The following is a 15,605-nucleotide window of genomic DNA, read 5'->3' as shown; positions in this document are numbered from 1 at the left end:
CGTTGTTCGTGTCGTTGTTCGTGTCGTTGTTCGTGTCGTTGTTCGTGTCGTTGTTCGTGTCGTTGTTCGTGTCGTTGTTCGTGTCGTGTCGTGTCGTGTCGTGTCGTGTCGTGTCGTGTCGTGTCGTGTCGTGTCGTGTCGTGTCGTGTCGTGTCGTGTCGTGTCGTGTCGTGTCGTGTCGTGTCGTGTGCGTACCAGATTGCCCTCAGCAGCGGCGTTGGCGGCCTTGGTCTCCATGTCCGTCGCCTTTTTGCTCAGCGCTTGCGCCACCTCGTTGGGGGATCCTTGCGAGGAGAAAATAAAAGACATTTAAATAAATGGTACAAAAATCAATAAATAAATAGATAAATAATAAATCAATAAAATCGTGTACCGTGAGCAGTGTGGAGGGTCGATTGGCGATTGAGATGAAGATTAATTCCTGGAAATTTGGCCATGAGAGCCGTGGAAGGCCGGAAGGCTGTGGCGAATGAAGGAGGCAGCGTAGTGAGCCTTCGTGCAAGGGGTCCATCGGGGCGGCTGTAGGTCAATCGAATGCAAGTTGCAGATGATTTGCGGCCGGTGTTGCGCAAGAGCAATGAGGAAAGCGGCAATCCACCAGATCCGCCGGATGCATGGCGACCTACGCCCATCACCCTCTTCATCTTGTGTAAATTAATTTTTGAATTTGTTAGCAATCTTTCTTTTTCCTTGTTCTTAAGGTGGCGGATGAGGTTGCATGGTTCTTCACGCTGTGACCCGCACTGCTTCACCGTTGGTCGCCCGCGTCGGTTTCGCCAGGTAGAACCACAGGAAGACTTGACGCTGAATCAGGGCCGAGGTGTAGGCCGGGGGGAGGGCTCAGCTCAGCTGGACGGCGCGCTGCTTGGCGAGGGCCGTCACGCGGTCGTGGCATGGCGCGCAGAAGCTCTTGTTGGCGATGCGCTTGGTCTGAGCGGAGGGGAAGGCCTGCTTGCACAGGCCGCACGTCTCCCGCACGCTGTTCGTGAGCGGGTTGCGAGTGGGCGGCTGCGGCGACGGGCTGTTGGCCACCACGTCGTCCAGTCCCTGGAGCAGCGCCGAGAACTCGGACGAGAGAGCGCCGGGCGTGTAGTGCTCGGCCACAAAGGGCTCGGCCGAGCGGGTCACCGGCAGAGGCTGGCTGCGGGTCGACAGGCCCGCGAACGAGCTCTGGCCCCCGCGGGGCGACGACGGAACGGTGCTGGACCAGGAGCCGGACGTCGAGAGCGACGATGGCGAGGCCGAGGGCGGGCCGCCCTGGGTGCGCGGGGAGATGGGCGTGGCGCAGGAGCGCGATGAGGAGAGGCTGCCGACGGCGAGCGTGGTGGGCGACGAGCTCTGGCCCCCGCGGGGCGACGACGGAACGGTGTTGGAGAAGGAGCCGGACGTTGAGAGCGACGATGGCGAGGCCGGGCCACCCTGGGTGCGCGGGGAGATGGGCGTGACGCAGGAGCGCGACGAGGAGAGGTTGCCGACGGCGAGCATGGTGGACGACGAGCTCTGGCCCCCGCGGGGCGACGATGGAATAGTGCTGGAGAAGGAGCTGGACGTCGAGAGCGGCGATGGCGAGGCCGAGGACGGGCCGCCCTGGGTGCGCGGGGAGATGGGCGTGGCGCAGGAGCGCGACGAGGAGAGGCTGCCGACGGCGAGCATGGTGGGCGATGAGCGGTGGTCGTGGCTGGCGACGGCCGACCGCGACGAGGCCAGGCTGCTGGTAGCGGTTACGGGGGCGATCGCGACGCTGGGCAGCGGCGACGAGGGCATGGGCGGCAGGGGGGACTCAGAGCCGTCGGCGTCGACGTTGCTCATCGCCCGGCCCGAGGCGGCGACCGACGGCTGGACGGTGGCCAGGATGGTCTTGAGGATGTACTTGACCGGCATGTCGCCCGGCAGGATGATGTGGGTGTACTCCTTGACCGGCTCGCTGTCGACCTCGCCCTCCTTGTTGGCCTTGAACACCACCTGCCGGCTCTTGAGGGTGAATCCGACCTTGAGCAGAGCCTGTGATGTGACATCAAAATATGTTAGGAATGCGTGCGACACAACGCCCCGCCTCCAGGCATCGATAGAGGGGCACGCGCGCACCTGGGCCAGGTCTTCGGCGGGCACGGCGGACTTGCGGTTCAGCGCGTTGTGGGTGACTTCGAAGGGCGTCGACGCCGAGTCGGTCTCCAAAATGGAGAAGATCACTCGCACCTAGTCGGGTTCGTACGCGTAACAAGAAGTGTCACCATCAACGCTGTACACGAGAATGACGGCGGATTGATGATCGCGGACGTACCATTTGGGTGTCGAGACAGAGAGCCTTCTGGATCTCCTCCACGTACCACTCGGGGTCCTTTTTCCAGTACTTCTTGCCCTCTTCAGTTCCCTGCATTCCGTGCACCGTGTGTCGTTGTCGTTGAGTCTCCGTTACTATCAACGTTGATGGTGATGATGAGAACAATAATAACAGATATACGCACTTCGCTGAGGAGAAGGAACTGGCGCTTCTTGCCGGCCTCGATGTCCTTCAGCAACCTACGCGACGAGCGCTGGTGCTTCTCCTGGCGGCGCTGCTCCAGCTCGGAGTCGAGATCGACATGCTTGAGCGTTCTGTACGCCGGGTCCTGGACACGGGGGGGGGATACCGAGTGTTGGTCACAACACCCAATCTTCGCTTTTAAAAAATGTGAACTTCTGTGGCCACCTGGCTGGCATACCTTGTTGCGGCGATTGAGTTCGTCGACCACGGACATCTTGGGCGGTTCCTTGCCCGCCTGCTGGATGGGGTCCCGCTCCGCCCGGTCGCCGGCAGCCCTCAACCGGGACTGTGTGGGCGGCGCCACGACGACGGCGTGAGCTCATCAAAGAGCGAAGAACAAAGGAGAAAGCGAGGAGTAAGAGAGGAGGGGGGATACCTTGCCGAGCTGCAGCGCCGACAATGAGGGTCCATCCGCCGACATGCCCTGCGGAGGCGGTGGGGGCGGCGCCCCGCGCGAGGTCGAGGGGGATGCGGGTGCGCCGGGGGGAGGCGGTCCCGGCGGCGGGGGCGGCGGAGGCCCGCCGGACGACGACGACGAGGCCAGAGAAGGCGTAGGCGGCGGAGGCCCAGCAGGCGACGACAACGAAGGAGATTCATAGGCCGGGGCAGCCGAAGGAATTCCGCGAGCTCTCTCGCTTTCTTTGCCTGCGGCGTCGCCATGTGGTGTGCGGTGTGTGGCGTTGAGATCCGGAACAGCCAACTCCCCTATCCTCTTCAGGAGGCGGAGAGGCGTACCAGCTGCGATGTTGATGTGAACGAACTGCTTGATGGAGTTCGAGACATTGGCGCCCTGCGTTACGGCCTCCTTGACGAGGGAGATGAGCTGGTCCCGCGTCAGCGACGCCAACACCGTGTCCAGCTTCTGCATCTCCTCTGCGACCGACCGCATTCACAGTGCTGTGGTGAGTCACCGGTACGCCACGGCGCAGAAAAGACGGGACGAAGGTGAGCGGTACCAGGTGTGTAGTTGAGGGCACTGAGCATGGGCGAGGAGGGCACGGAAACGGGCGTGGGCGGGGCGTCCAGGAGGGTCTTCACCGCGAGCAGCAGCATACGCAGCGTCTGCCTAACATTCGAGTTCTCTTTCTGCACGTTGGCTGCTCTCCGCCACCGCCCGCGACAATATCATCAGCGGCTTTCCCTTTCCTCGTGCATTCCACAAATGATCAAGGCAAGCGTACGGTGGTCGGCGAGGAGGCGGATCTTTTCCATGAGCCCTCCCTGTTGGAACGGTTCGCGCATGTCCTCTGCACCAGGTCGCGTGCCACGTCAGCAAAACCGTTTGCTTTAGGTCGTGGATTGGGGGGGAGGGGGCTACCGTATTTGGCGAGGGCCTTGAGGATGCCCAGCACGAGCAGCTGCACGGCCGGGCTCGACGAGGTCATGAGCCCGATCATCTCCTTCAACCCGCCCCGGTACACAAGATCCTGCCTGTTGGTGCTCGACTGGTCTGTAGGACAGACATGCAGGCACTCCTAATGAGGCATGGCGCGCATGCACGTGCGTCTGTGGAGAAGGCGCGAGCGCGACGAAGATGAGGCACGTACCGGCCAGGACCACCCTGCCGATGGCGGTCAGAGCCATCTCCTGTATGCGGGTGTCCTGCGACTGGAGCAGCGTGATGAGAGGCAGGAGACCGCCGTAGTCCATGATCGCCGCCATGCCCTCCTCTACACACCACAGAAAAAGAAAAGAAAAGAAAACAAAACAGAGTCAGCAAAAAAGTGCCTCGCGCACGCAGTCACACAGGCACACGGGGCAGTGGCAGTACCCTTGACGGCCACGAGACCAAGGGTGGTGGTGACGGGAGCGACGAGAGATTGATCGCTGTAGCCCAGCAGAGAGATCAGCTTCCGCACCAGCTCGGACTGGATAATATAGGCGCGCACGGAATCTGCACACATAGATGTGCGACGATCGACGATCAGTCATCCGACCTGGGCCAGGCCCAAGAGTCGAGAGGCAAGTGAGCAGGGGAGGAAAAATGAATACCAAATCCGGCGAGCTTGGAGAGGGCCAGGCAGGCGTGCTCGAGCACCTGCTTCGTGCGGGATTCGAGGATGAACTTGGCCAACACCAGCTCGGCCTGATTCGCAACCAGCAAGCGGGCGCTGTGTCCTGCGATTCACAGAAAATAGAAATACATAAATAACAATAAAAGAAAGAAGTAGGTTGATGGTGGTAAGGGAGAGGGGGATGTTCATCACGAACCGTCCTGGGAAAGCGACGCATAGGTCTTGGCGACCAGGAGATGCATGGTTGTGTTCTGCACGCGACCACAAGTGTTAAGAAACCTCGTAGGGGCAGGTAGGGGCAACCGAGCAAAAAAGGCACAGTACCTGGGGGTACATGTCGAGCAGGTTGTTGAGTTGCCTGACGCCGATGGAGCCAAACACGTGGCTGTTCGCTGCAAGCAGAACCCATAGAAAAGGCCACCATTAGTGAGGAGTTCCAGACCGGTCGTGCTGTTGTGCGGGAGTGGATGGGCTGACGGGGACCAGTGAAGGGCAGGTCGGGGGAAGCGTACAGGAGGAGGACAGATGGGCAACGATGGAGGCGGCTTCGATGACGACAGACTCGCTGAAGGCCTGTGGCTTGCGCAAGATGGCCAACACGCGCTCGTGCCCGTTGGCTTGGAAAAACATGTACTGATTGTCCTCTGCAATGGTGCATGTGTTAGACCTCTTCGCCGTTCCGATTGCAACACAACAACACGGCCTCACTACCACATAGGCACGCAGGGCGAGTACTCAAGTTCAGTAGGTGGTCGAAGGTTTCGAGCACGCTGGACAGCACATCGCCGTCCACGGGCACGGGGCCTTCCACGAGCTCAAGGAACGGCAGCAGCATCTTGACTGCACCCAGCTCTCCAATCTTGTGCTGGTGTTTCTCTGAATACGAAGAGGGGCATCATGCACGGTCAGCCTTTAGGTCACCACCACGTCTATGTGTGGGCACATGTGCGGAGATACCGAAGCTGGCCAATCCGGCCAACGTGGCGAGAGTGTAGCGCTGCACGATGAGATTGCGTTCCTTGGGCTCCTGGCCCAGCTTCTGCGCATCGGCGAAGGTGAGCAGTAGCGCCAGGTCCTCGCTGGTGAAGTTGGCCTTGGCCATCGCTGCGCACACCACCACCACCACCACCACCACCACCACCACCACCACCACCAGCACCACCACCACCACCAGGCAACGTTCAGTCCGACCAAAAAGTAAAGGTGCTGATCAAGAAGGCGCTGCGTCGCACATACCGCACTGGGACAGGTTGTGAAGAAGGAGAAGGCTCTGTAGTTGGAAATGATCGTCGTCGGACCTCAGCGCCTGGATTACCAGGGGCAGAGCATTGGCCTTGGCGATCGTCTGTGGGACATAAAGTCAGTAACATACGCGCAGCAGCTGCGGAAAGGAGGGGCCTGGCTTGAGGTACCTCCTGATTCTTGACGGAGACGGAGAGGTTGACCAGGGCCTCGGCAGCAGAGAGGCGCACCTCGGGATCTGGGTGAGCCAGAGTGGGCACCACCTTGTCGAGCAGACCCGTACGGCGGAACCCGTCTTGGTTTTGCTCTACACGTGGCGCCACACACACACACATATTCGCATTTGGTGTTGGTTGCGGTGCTCTCTTACACAACTAAGGCGCGGGAGGAAAACGAACCATTGAGGGCGAGATCGGTGATGAGGACCAGGAGCTGCTTGACGAGCGCGCTATCCTCGGACGACACATGGCTCAGGAGAGGACCCAATCCTCCGACCTGCCGCAGGCGATCGCTGACATCATCTAAGAAACAGTCAGCTACGAGCTTGTGCGCAGGACAGGAGCATATCAGCAAGCACAACACACACACAACACAACACACACAACACAGCGCACGTGCCGTTGAAGATGGCTATGAGGATAACGACGGTCTTGTAGAGGAGCTGTGTGCTGGAGGCGGTGGCGGTCAGGATCTCAACCAACGGCCGAAGGCCATTCTTAGTCAGCTCCTCCACGGCCGAAACGCGCGCGACGTCAGTCGCCAGCACGCCGCACACCTTCTTCTCCAGCACGCTCGCCGCGGCCAGCTTCATCCCTTCGTCCTGTCAAACGCGCGTAAGGGGGCGAGTGAGTGCTAACCGCAACCGCAGGCCGCACTCGCCGGAAAGAACAGAACGCACCCTGTGGCGCAGTAGCTCCACCAGCTCGCGGTTGGTCTTGCTGCTCAAGTCCAAGGCCGCGTTGGCTGCGCAGTGAGTAGGCTCGCGGGTGAGTCTGCGGTCGGCGGCCACCCAAGAACGCGGACGAGTGGTGGTGTAGAGCGAGGCGTACCAGGTTTGGCCGCAGCGGCACGAGAGGTCAGGAGCTGCGCGCGAAGAGTCAAACTGCCCCTCACCCTCTTGTTTGGATCGCCGCCGTCACCACTTCCGCCTTCCTCGCCGCCACCAGCGCTCTCTGCAGCTTCATAGAAGCTCTCCACCGCCATCCTGTAGGTGTCACCAGGCACCGCGGTGAAAATCTGGATCTGTAAAGATTGCACTGTAGTGTTCTCCTGCTCCTCGTTTCGCACTTGAGCAGAGGTGCTTGAGCTCGTGGTCCAAGGATTCATAGCACAAAGGAAATATGAAATGAAGATGAAAGATGAATGGGAGGAGGAGACCTGGTTGCTTGGAATAGCTTGTCGAGGGGCTGAGGCCCAAGGTCATCCTGAAGCACAAACGTTGCTACGTTGTGGGGCGCCGATACCACGGGCACAGCTTCCATCTTAGATTGAGGTGGTTGATCAATCTAGATCTAGCTTTCTCTTCGCTAACTCTCTACTTTCTAACGCTTGCTAGTACTTGAACAACAACAGGCAGGAGGTAGCCCAATACCGGTGAACAAGACGAGACGATGCAGAGCAGCAGTCGTGCGAGCAACAACCTTCACGGACTGTTCTTTTGTGGTTCGAAACGAAACCAACCTCCAATCCGTGGTACTCCACGACAGCTCAAACTGTCGGTATCCAAGCTCCCTTCATTTGCGGTTAGCTCATGAGCTTGGCCCTGGTGCAGCATGAAGATGAAGGTGCTCAAGGTAAAGGGCCACTGATGGCGGATGGGTCAAGGTGTATCACTGCTTGGGCTGGTGCTCGAGGACGAGGGCGTGCATGGTCTTGACGCTGGGCTCGTTCAGGAGCTTGGTCCGCTCAGCGTCCGTAAGGGACACCAGCGGCTTCCTCACGCCGCCAAAGTCCAGGCCAGTCCACTACACCACACAACACACACACAACACAAACACACACACACACACACACGCACAAGCCATGAGCGGGAGCTGAAGAAGACCACCAGGTGAGGGTAGGTGAGGGCTGAGAGAACCTCCTTCGCGAGCGCCTTGACAGCGGGGATCATGCTGTAGTTAAGGACTGTGGTCAGGAAATCGGACACGGCGAGCTGGAGGCGCTGCGCGGTGGCGAAGTCGCCCTCGTGGAAGGCCTTGTCGAGGCGGTGGTAGACCGGAGCGCAGAGGGAGAAGGACACCCCGACGTAGCCCTTGGCGCCCAGCACCAGGCACGGCAGATACGAAAACTCGTAGCCCTGCATCACGTCGTACTTGCGGTCTGTTGAAGCCCATATGCAAAGCACAGTGGGATTCCTACGACCAGTACGAGCAGCAGCGACGAAGGGTCAGGGCGGTCGTACCGGCGAAGCAGAGAGCCCGGAAGAAGTCGCCCAGCTGCGAGTCGGTGAACTTGGCGCCTGAATGAATGAAACGAGGTCAGCACACAAGACACCTTTCAAGGTGGGTAAGAATGAGGGTGGCACCTTGAAGAGTGGGGATGCGGCTGCTGGCCGCAGCGAAGAAGTCGTAGAGCGGAATGTTGACACCCACCATACCTGAACGCCCAATCATGCGACCACGACGATTAGGGCTGAGGCATGTACCACAAAGAGCCCTGTGATGGTACCAGGGAAGTGATAGTAGAACAGGGGCGTGTGTGGCGCAGCCTCGGCCACCGACTCGCAGTACGACACCAGTTCCTCAACGTTGCGAGGCTGTGAACGACACGCAGAAGAGGAAGAAGAGTGGTAGATGGTTACGTTAGGAATGTGGGTCGAGACGTGAAATGGAAGAAGGGAGAGAAGAGAAAGGGACTCACCTTGAAGAAGAAGGGGGGCATGAGGGCGATGCCGTGAGCACCCGCCTTTTCAGCATGAGCAGCCAACTCCTTTGTCTGCTCCAAGCTTCAGCGGCCGGGCGGGACGGCGTAAGTAGAGCGGTCAGAGGAAGGTGTGGTGCTTGTTTTCAAGAGGCGCTGGACTTCATACATACCTGGCAGTGCCGATGTGGACTATGACGCGAAGAGGCGTAGTGAGCCAAGCCTCGAGGGCAGCCTTGCGCTCGGGTAGGGTGAGGCTCATGCTTTCGCCCGACGTGCCGCAGCAGAACACACCCGTCACTCCTTCTCGCACCAGCCGCTCTCCATACTCCTCTGCGACAACGCACACAATACCCAACGTCAATAAGCACGGCAGAGGTAGTGGTAGTACAAAATATCATGGTTGGGGGGGGGTTACTTGTGAGGCGAGTGGAGGCGTGGCCGTTTTCGTCAAATGGCGTGAGAGTCGCGGCAAAGAGGCCCTCGAAACGTGCCGTCTGCTCCATCTTTTTGTCTTCTTGGCGGTCTGTTGGGCAGCTCCAAGGGTATTCTTAAATTGCGTTTCGAATGTTCGTTTCGCTGTTCTGAAAGTTATGTCAATGTGCGTTACATGGTAACGAAAGGCCTGCGCCTAGCGGGCAGCAGACTGCATCAGACATTGAACGGTTGGTTCATGTTCATCGGGTGGGATGAGGACAGCTGCGGCACTTGGCCAAATGCCTGACCCTGGAGGACCTCGCGCATGCTGCCCAGCAGACCAGAGTAGGTCACCCCCTGCACAGGGAAACGCTCATGTCAGCGACCCACAACAACACACAACCAAGGGCGCTGGAACTCGTGCCTGAGGATTGGCGCGCAACGTGGCGATGAAGGCGTAGCTCATGGCGCCGGTGCGGCTGCCCTGAATGCTGGTGTCGGCACTGGTTTGCTCGTCACTGCAGCCCGAAAACATCACCACGTCGGCCTGTGACAACACACGCACGGCGATGAGAACTTTAGGATCGAAAGAGGTCGTTGGCAGGAGGTGGGTTACTTGAGAGATCCTACTCAGGTGGGCCTGGTAGTTGTATTCGCGGTCGGTGGTCTCGGCGCCATAGTCGCCCATGCCCCGTTGGGGCATCATCGAACTGGAAACGCCCATGAGCATGTGGCCCAGCTTGGCTGTGAAAATGAAGGATTGGTCGTTAGATCAGGGGATTCATCGCGATCGGAAGAGCTCCAAGCCTGTACGTACTGCTCCACTTGTTCTTCTTGCGGGCGTTGTACTGCACCACCGGGTTGGATTGGTAGTAGGTGGTGGGAGTCCCCGCAGGCATGCCGCCATAGTAAGTGGTCCCCGAAGGGGTGCCGCTACTGTAGTAGCTGTTGGTCCCAGAGGGCGTGCCGCTACTGTAGTAGGTGCTGGTCCCGAAGGCGCGCCGCTGCTGTAGTAGGTGCTGGTGTTGCTGGCCTGGGCTGTGGGCTTGGGTCCGCCTGCGGCCGCAATCATCTCCGGTGAGCACACGATGTTGCCGCGACTGTCATAAACGTAGGGCAGATCGAGCGCCGTGCCCGAGTGGCACGAGTCGAAGATCACCGTCAGCCGCACACCTGTCGCGAGCACGACCGTGAGCGATTCGGGGGAAACCAGTGTACCGTGTTTTCGCAAGCAATGGAAGTTACCTGGCTTGAGGTGCTTGACGAGAATCTCGTGCATGTCGTCGTCGACGATCTGACCGGTCTTCTCGTAGTCGACGGGCAAGATGGTTTCGTCCATGCCATCGATCTCGTCGCCATCTGCTCCTTGGGAGTGGTTAAACATCGGTGGCTCTCTGTGGAGGCTCCACAGAGAAGAGCACTCAGCAGCGAACGGGCGTACCCTTGTCGGGGGTCTGGCCTCCGTGGCCCGAATAGTGCAGGAACAGCGAGTCGCCGGCCCGGGCGTCGGCCACCAGCCACCTCATCCAACGAACGATGTTCTCTTTGGTGGGCCGATGAGCAGAGTCCTCGTGTCCCTCGTCGGTGAGGATGACCTGACAACAAAGAAACCCCAAACGCGAAGAAGGAAGAAAGTCTTAGACCTGACTCGCTCTCTCTGTAGACATCCGTCCTCTCGCGTACCATGGAATCGCGCGACGTGGGGAAGCCGTAGCGTTCGACGATGAACTGGCGCACGTTCTTCACGTCGTTGATGCAGCCTGGGTCGAATGTACTATGGTAAGTCGAGTTGTGTGAATTGGGGTGCGGTGTGGTGCGTACCGCCCAAGGGGCGAATGGAGTTGCGGTAGGAAATGCCGATGAGGAGCGACTTGCGACGCGCATAGGGTCCACGGTCTCCGTAGGCCCCGCCGCCGCCCACCGCGATCTGTGCGGGAGCCTGCTGCCACCCCTGATCCACAGGCGGCGCAGGCGGTCCACCGTAGTAGCCCGCCCCGCCGGGCGGAGGCGGGGCCGCCGCTTGGCCCCAGCCGCCTCCAGCAGCCGGCGGCGGAGGGGCGCCGCCGGGCGGAGGGAAGGCTGTGAAGCCCGGGTCTGGCCCCGGGGCACCGTAGCCCAGGCCGGGCGCAGCGGGAGGACCACCCCAGGGGCTGTCCTGCGGGGTCGGCGGACCCGGCGGCATCGGCCCTTGCCTACGTACCGAGCGCGAATGTCAGTCAGCCCGCAGTCCCAGGCCAATGTGTGGAATGTGTGATGAATGCGGGAGATCAGGCGTACGTGGGGAATGGCGGGTAGGCGCCCGCAGCGGGCGGAGGGCCGCCGTAGCCGGGCGGTGGTGGCGGGTAGGCGGTGCTGTCGTAGCCGCCTCCGGGCGGGGTCATGCCCGGAGGTGCGACGCCCATGTCCCAAGACATTGTGTTGTGTGGTGTGTGTGTGGTGAGTTGTGTTGCGAAGTGCGGGGTTGTGTGTATCACTGCTGAGTGCTGTGAGTCGTGTGCGGTATCAAGGGGAGGATGGTTGTTGTCGAGTCCTGCAGAAGGTGAGAGTGGACGATTGTGCAGGGCCAGTGTTGTTGTTGCTGGTTGAGGTAGTGTTGTGTGAATGTCGAATGGGCCTCCGCCGTGGGTTGGTCTGTGGAGGGCTCTGCCGAAGTACAGCGCATGCCCAAGCCTATGTATGGAGGATGAGGTTCAGCTAACCACGAGAGTGATGGGAGATGAGGGTGGGCCACCTGCAGCGAAGATGGTGTCTTCCAGCTGAAATCTGCAGGGAAGGCTGTCGGCTGGTTCGTGGTAGCTCTGGCCTTCCTTCCCCTTGCTTTTCCTGTCATCCACGCTCACCGCCCTTCACCTTGATCCTCCTCGTTCGGGGCTACGCCGTTGAGCTGGAGAGCAGCTGGATGACAAGAAGCTCTTCTCCCGGCTCTTCGTGAACGAGAGCAAAGCCTTTGGTCTGGGAGGGGGTACCGTGGGTTATGGTTGAAGCAACAATGAAATGAGAGGCCGTCATAAAAAAGTAAAGAGCAAGAAGAAGGGAAGTGGTCGCGTAGGTTGAAATCGATTTATGTAGAAGCGAGAAAAATAGGGGGGATTATATGTGGCAGTGTAAAACAAAATTGTGTACAGGATGTACAGGCCGCGCGCGTCCTTCTTCGTTGCTATCGTGTCCGTTCTTCTCTTGCAAATTCCATCCGATCTCGGATTGTGGCGGGTCTCTAAATTCGTCGAATAAGAGGGAACTAAGTCGAGTCGTGGAGAGCGGTCGATTGGCCCGTTACGAGCGGACGCTTAGGGTCTGCGGTGCTGAGGAGGTGTCGATGACGGTGACCGAGGTGGTGGTGGCAGCGGCAACCACCGAGCGGACGGCCGGCTTGGGGCTAGACGGCTGCTGCTTGAGAGGCTGGTGGGCAGGGTTGAGCGGGTGGAGCGCCATGTGGAGGCGCTTGAGCCACTGGTGCGTGCGGCGCAGGCCTTCGAGTCTGGCCTGGGTGCGGGCGAGCTGCGGGTCGCCCTTGCGCTGCTGCTGGGCGACTCTGAACTGAAGCTGGTCGATTTGCTTCTTGAGCTGGAAGAGCTCATTGCTGAGCACCGCCGGGCTGGGGCCCTTCCTCTTCACGGGCGTGGGCGAGGCCTGGGTGGAGGTGGCGGTGGCAGTCGACGTGGCGGGGGCGGTAGGGGTGGGTGCCATTTGATTATGTGTGTTGCTGTTGGGGGTGACGACGATGGCGCTAGGAGAAACGACTAAAGCGGTCGTTGATGGTTGAGTCGAAGTAGTCGAGCGAAGCGTCGAAGAGAAGCGAGGTGCGAGGGGTGAAGTTGGTGGTTGTGGTGTTGGAGGAAGCACGAGGAGAGCAGTAGAGCATGAAAGCGTTGGTGGGATGGACTGGTGGGTTGGTGGTTTTGTAGGCGGGGTGCCGGGTGTGGCTGGGCGTGTCGCTGGCTCAGCTCGCTGTGGTGGTTGTGAAGAATGACTGAGACAGACAGAAGAACCGTCAAATATCGGTGGTCGTCACCTGTCGAATTTCCACGAAAGCCGCTGCCAACTTCACTGTCTTCGCCGCTTTGGCGTACCCAGCCACCGCCGAATCTGCGAGACAGCGATCTCCATGGTCGCACAGAGAAACAGTTAAAGTATTTGAATCATTTAAGCCTTCAAAGACAGGAAATATTTATAATACACGTCGGAAAGTGACACGGAAACGGCGAGGAGTTGGCTGAAAAGTTTGGCGCGAAAGTGTACAGAAGTTTGGTATGTGATGAATTCTCCGTGGTAGCCATCTGCGACTGCCCCGCATTCCGGAAACGGGAAAACAAGCTAATAAATTGGTGGAACATGTCCAGAAATGTTTGTCAATCCACGCTTTTTCCTAGTATTCTTTTGGTTGCACAGCGAGACGGAGGGATAAAATAATAATAAGAAAATGAGCGAGAAAAAAAGTGTAAAGATTATTATTGAAATATTAAACGGTAACTTTCAGGAAGGAAGTGTGGTTGTTGAAGATTGACGATGCCGCCACGCAAGAGGCCTGCTGCGAGCAAAGGAAAAGAGGATGGCGAAGGGCGCCAGGCGAAACGAACAAAGCGCGAAGAGGAGGAGGTGGAGGCCAAGGAAGCCGAGGACGACAAGTCGCGCCAAACCAAAACAAAGGGGAAGCTCACCTTCGTAAAGGCCTCCACCGTGCGCGTCACTTCCTCCTCGTCTTCATCTTCCTCCACTGCCGTCGTCACCACCAACGAGGCCGGCCGCTATCCTCTCCGCCGTTCCTCAGGTCCCTTCCTCCATTTCCTATCATTCATAAATTATTTAATTATGTTTTTTTCGAATATTTATTTATTTGCATGTATTTTGCGAGTAGGTCGAGTCCAGGCGGCGTATGTGCCGCAGCCGTGGTCGCCACGCCAGTCGGCACCGAGGGTCGAGGTCAACCCTCGCGAGGGTCCCAATTTCCTCTTCTACTCCAACGTAGCGTTCACCACGACCACCGTCGTTTGCTTCTACGTGCTCGTTCCTTCTTCTTGGTAATGGATATTACTCATACTTCCTTCTCTCGTGCGTTGTGTCGGATACGCTACGCAGGTGCGGCCGTCGCGTCCATCTGGTGACGTGATCGATCGCGTTCACAAGCGTTGGTGGGGCGACTACAAGAAGCTGGAGGCCCACCACGGCTACATCCAGTGGCTCTTCCCCCTGTTTGAGGGCGGCGGCATGAACTACCAGTCCGCGCGTCTCACCAAGGGAGAGGGTACATACATAGCAGTCGCCAGTCCTGTTTGGCACTCTCCCACACCACACAACTCCAATCCTCACTTTCATCGTCTTCTCGCTACGCGCTTCAGCCAAGTTGATGCGGGAGAGCGTACAGATCGCCATGCGCGTGGTCAAGTCCTATCAGCTCATGGTATGCTTACAAGATAAGGTGCAGAAGCCTAGCAAGCCGTGTTCTCACGAGCTCGCTTGTCCGTGTTCTCTCGTTCTCGTCTGATCAACACGCCAGCTCGATTTCTACGGCCTGCGTCTGGTGGATAAGCACACGGGCCAGGTGAAGCGCGCCAAGCACTGGCTATCGCGCTACCGGAACATGAACTCACACACCCACAACAACCTACGGATCAGTACCCGGACCTACCTCATTCACTTCCCCATGTGGTCGGCGTATCGCTGACCCCATGCTTTGTTGTTGTCGTTGTCGTTGTTTGTCGTTTAGCGCGCATCCTGACGAGCCTGGGGCACTTGGGCTTCGCGCGCTGGAAGAAGCCCCTGGTCGACTTCTTCGCCGTGCAAATCCTGGAAAAGGGCCACCTGCGTGCGTGCCGCAACGCTTTGCTCAACTACTGGTACGGCCACACCCGACCCGGTGAAGACCACCGCCCTCCTTCGGCCTACGGCGTTGATTGCTCACACGTTCCCCCGCGCATGTACACAGGGCGCCCACGCTTGATGTCGAGTCAAAAGAGTTCATCAAAAAGACGGGCGAGCTCGCGCAGGTACCACCACACGTCAGCCAAAGAAAGCGGTTGTGTTGACCCTCGTTCGTTTGATGGCTGTGCTGCGCTGCAGGACCGGACCGAGTCGATCTACTTCAGGTACCTCGAGAAGGGGGAGATACCGGAGAGCGAGGGAGAAGAGGATGAGCGGGACTACGATGACGACGGGGTGTCCTCCAGCAGCGAGAGCGAAGAAGAAAGGAAACCGGCCGCGCGCGGCAAGGGCAAGGGCAAAGACAAAGCGAAGGATGACGAAGACCAAGACCAAGAGGAGGAAGATGAAGAAAAAACCAAGCCACGCACGGCGAGGAGGACCAAAAGGGGAAGAAGTGAGCCAGAGTCCTTCGAACTGGCCAGCTGCGCGGCCAATGACCCTAACCGACATCATAATTATGCAAGATCGCAGAAACGCAGGACCAGGTGCCCGTGGGCCGCGGCGCGGTGTGGTTGGTTGGCGATGTTCTTTTTCAGCGCGGCGGGCCTCTTAGGCGAAAGAGATGTTGTATTACACAGGGGAGCTCTTCTTCTGGTCTGATTTATGTTAGTATTGATTGGATTGCGCAT

At 58.9% G+C, this 15,605-nt stretch overlaps 4 protein-coding genes and 2 pseudogenes across 4 annotated transcripts; 1 reads left to right on the top strand and 5 right to left on the bottom strand.

Moving 5' to 3' along the window:
• Window positions 1–840: 840 nt before the first annotated feature.
• On the bottom strand, window positions 841–2,945 carry ACA1_087740 (annotated as a pseudogene).
• Window positions 2,946–3,238: 293 nt separating this feature from the next.
• ACA1_087730 (Armadillo/betacatenin-like repeat domain containing protein) lies at window positions 3,239–6,984 on the bottom strand (the record flags this gene model as incomplete). Its single annotated transcript, XM_004338554.1, has 19 exons — window positions 3,239–3,284; window positions 3,373–3,397; window positions 3,481–3,621; window positions 3,706–3,771; window positions 3,843–3,974; window positions 4,072–4,194; window positions 4,296–4,418; window positions 4,517–4,642; window positions 4,736–4,790; window positions 4,864–4,931; window positions 5,052–5,183; window positions 5,275–5,415; window positions 5,497–5,643; window positions 5,776–5,884; window positions 5,952–6,088; window positions 6,180–6,292; window positions 6,396–6,601; window positions 6,680–6,744; window positions 6,831–6,984. The coding sequence occupies 19 exons, from the start codon at window positions 6,982–6,984 to the stop codon at window positions 3,239–3,241; spliced, it is 2,109 nt and encodes a 702-aa protein (XP_004338602.1).
• Window positions 6,985–7,610: 626 nt separating this feature from the next.
• ACA1_087720 (dihydrodipicolinate synthetase) lies at window positions 7,611–9,146 on the bottom strand (the record flags this gene model as incomplete). The annotated part of the gene is made up of 8 exons (XM_004338553.1): window positions 7,611–7,745; window positions 7,859–8,100; window positions 8,183–8,239; window positions 8,306–8,377; window positions 8,449–8,536; window positions 8,641–8,725; window positions 8,814–8,973; window positions 9,059–9,146. 8 exons carry the CDS (start codon window positions 9,144–9,146, stop codon window positions 7,611–7,613), a joined length of 927 nt encoding a protein of 308 aa, XP_004338601.1.
• A 145-nt stretch (window positions 9,147–9,291) lies between these two features.
• ACA1_087710 (ICElike protease (caspase) p20 domain containing protein) lies at window positions 9,292–11,471 on the bottom strand (the record flags this gene model as incomplete). Its single annotated transcript, XM_004338552.1, has 10 exons — window positions 9,292–9,414; window positions 9,476–9,604; window positions 9,674–9,801; window positions 9,875–10,113; window positions 10,143–10,230; window positions 10,303–10,416; window positions 10,499–10,652; window positions 10,741–10,817; window positions 10,879–11,249; window positions 11,335–11,471. The coding sequence occupies 10 exons, from the start codon at window positions 11,469–11,471 to the stop codon at window positions 9,292–9,294; spliced, it is 1,560 nt and encodes a 519-aa protein (XP_004338600.1).
• An 859-nt stretch (window positions 11,472–12,330) lies between these two features.
• On the bottom strand, window positions 12,331–12,744 carry ACA1_087700 (uncharacterized protein; the record flags this gene model as incomplete). The annotated part of the gene is made up of 1 exon (XM_004338551.1): window positions 12,331–12,744. One exon carries the CDS (start codon window positions 12,742–12,744, stop codon window positions 12,331–12,333), a length of 414 nt encoding a protein of 137 aa, XP_004338599.1.
• Window positions 12,745–13,563: 819 nt separating this feature from the next.
• ACA1_087690 lies at window positions 13,564–15,576 on the top strand (annotated as a pseudogene).
• The last annotated feature ends 29 nt before the right edge of the window (window positions 15,577–15,605 follow it).

This window comes from Acanthamoeba castellanii (genome assembly GCF_000313135.1).
Source record: "Acanthamoeba castellanii str. Neff unplaced genomic scaffold scf7180000084639, whole genome shotgun sequence".
Taxonomy (NCBI): Eukaryota; Discosea; order Longamoebia; family Acanthamoebidae; genus Acanthamoeba; species Acanthamoeba castellanii.
Note: the sequence above shows the minus strand (reverse complement) of the source record. Positions and strands in the feature narration are given on the sequence as shown.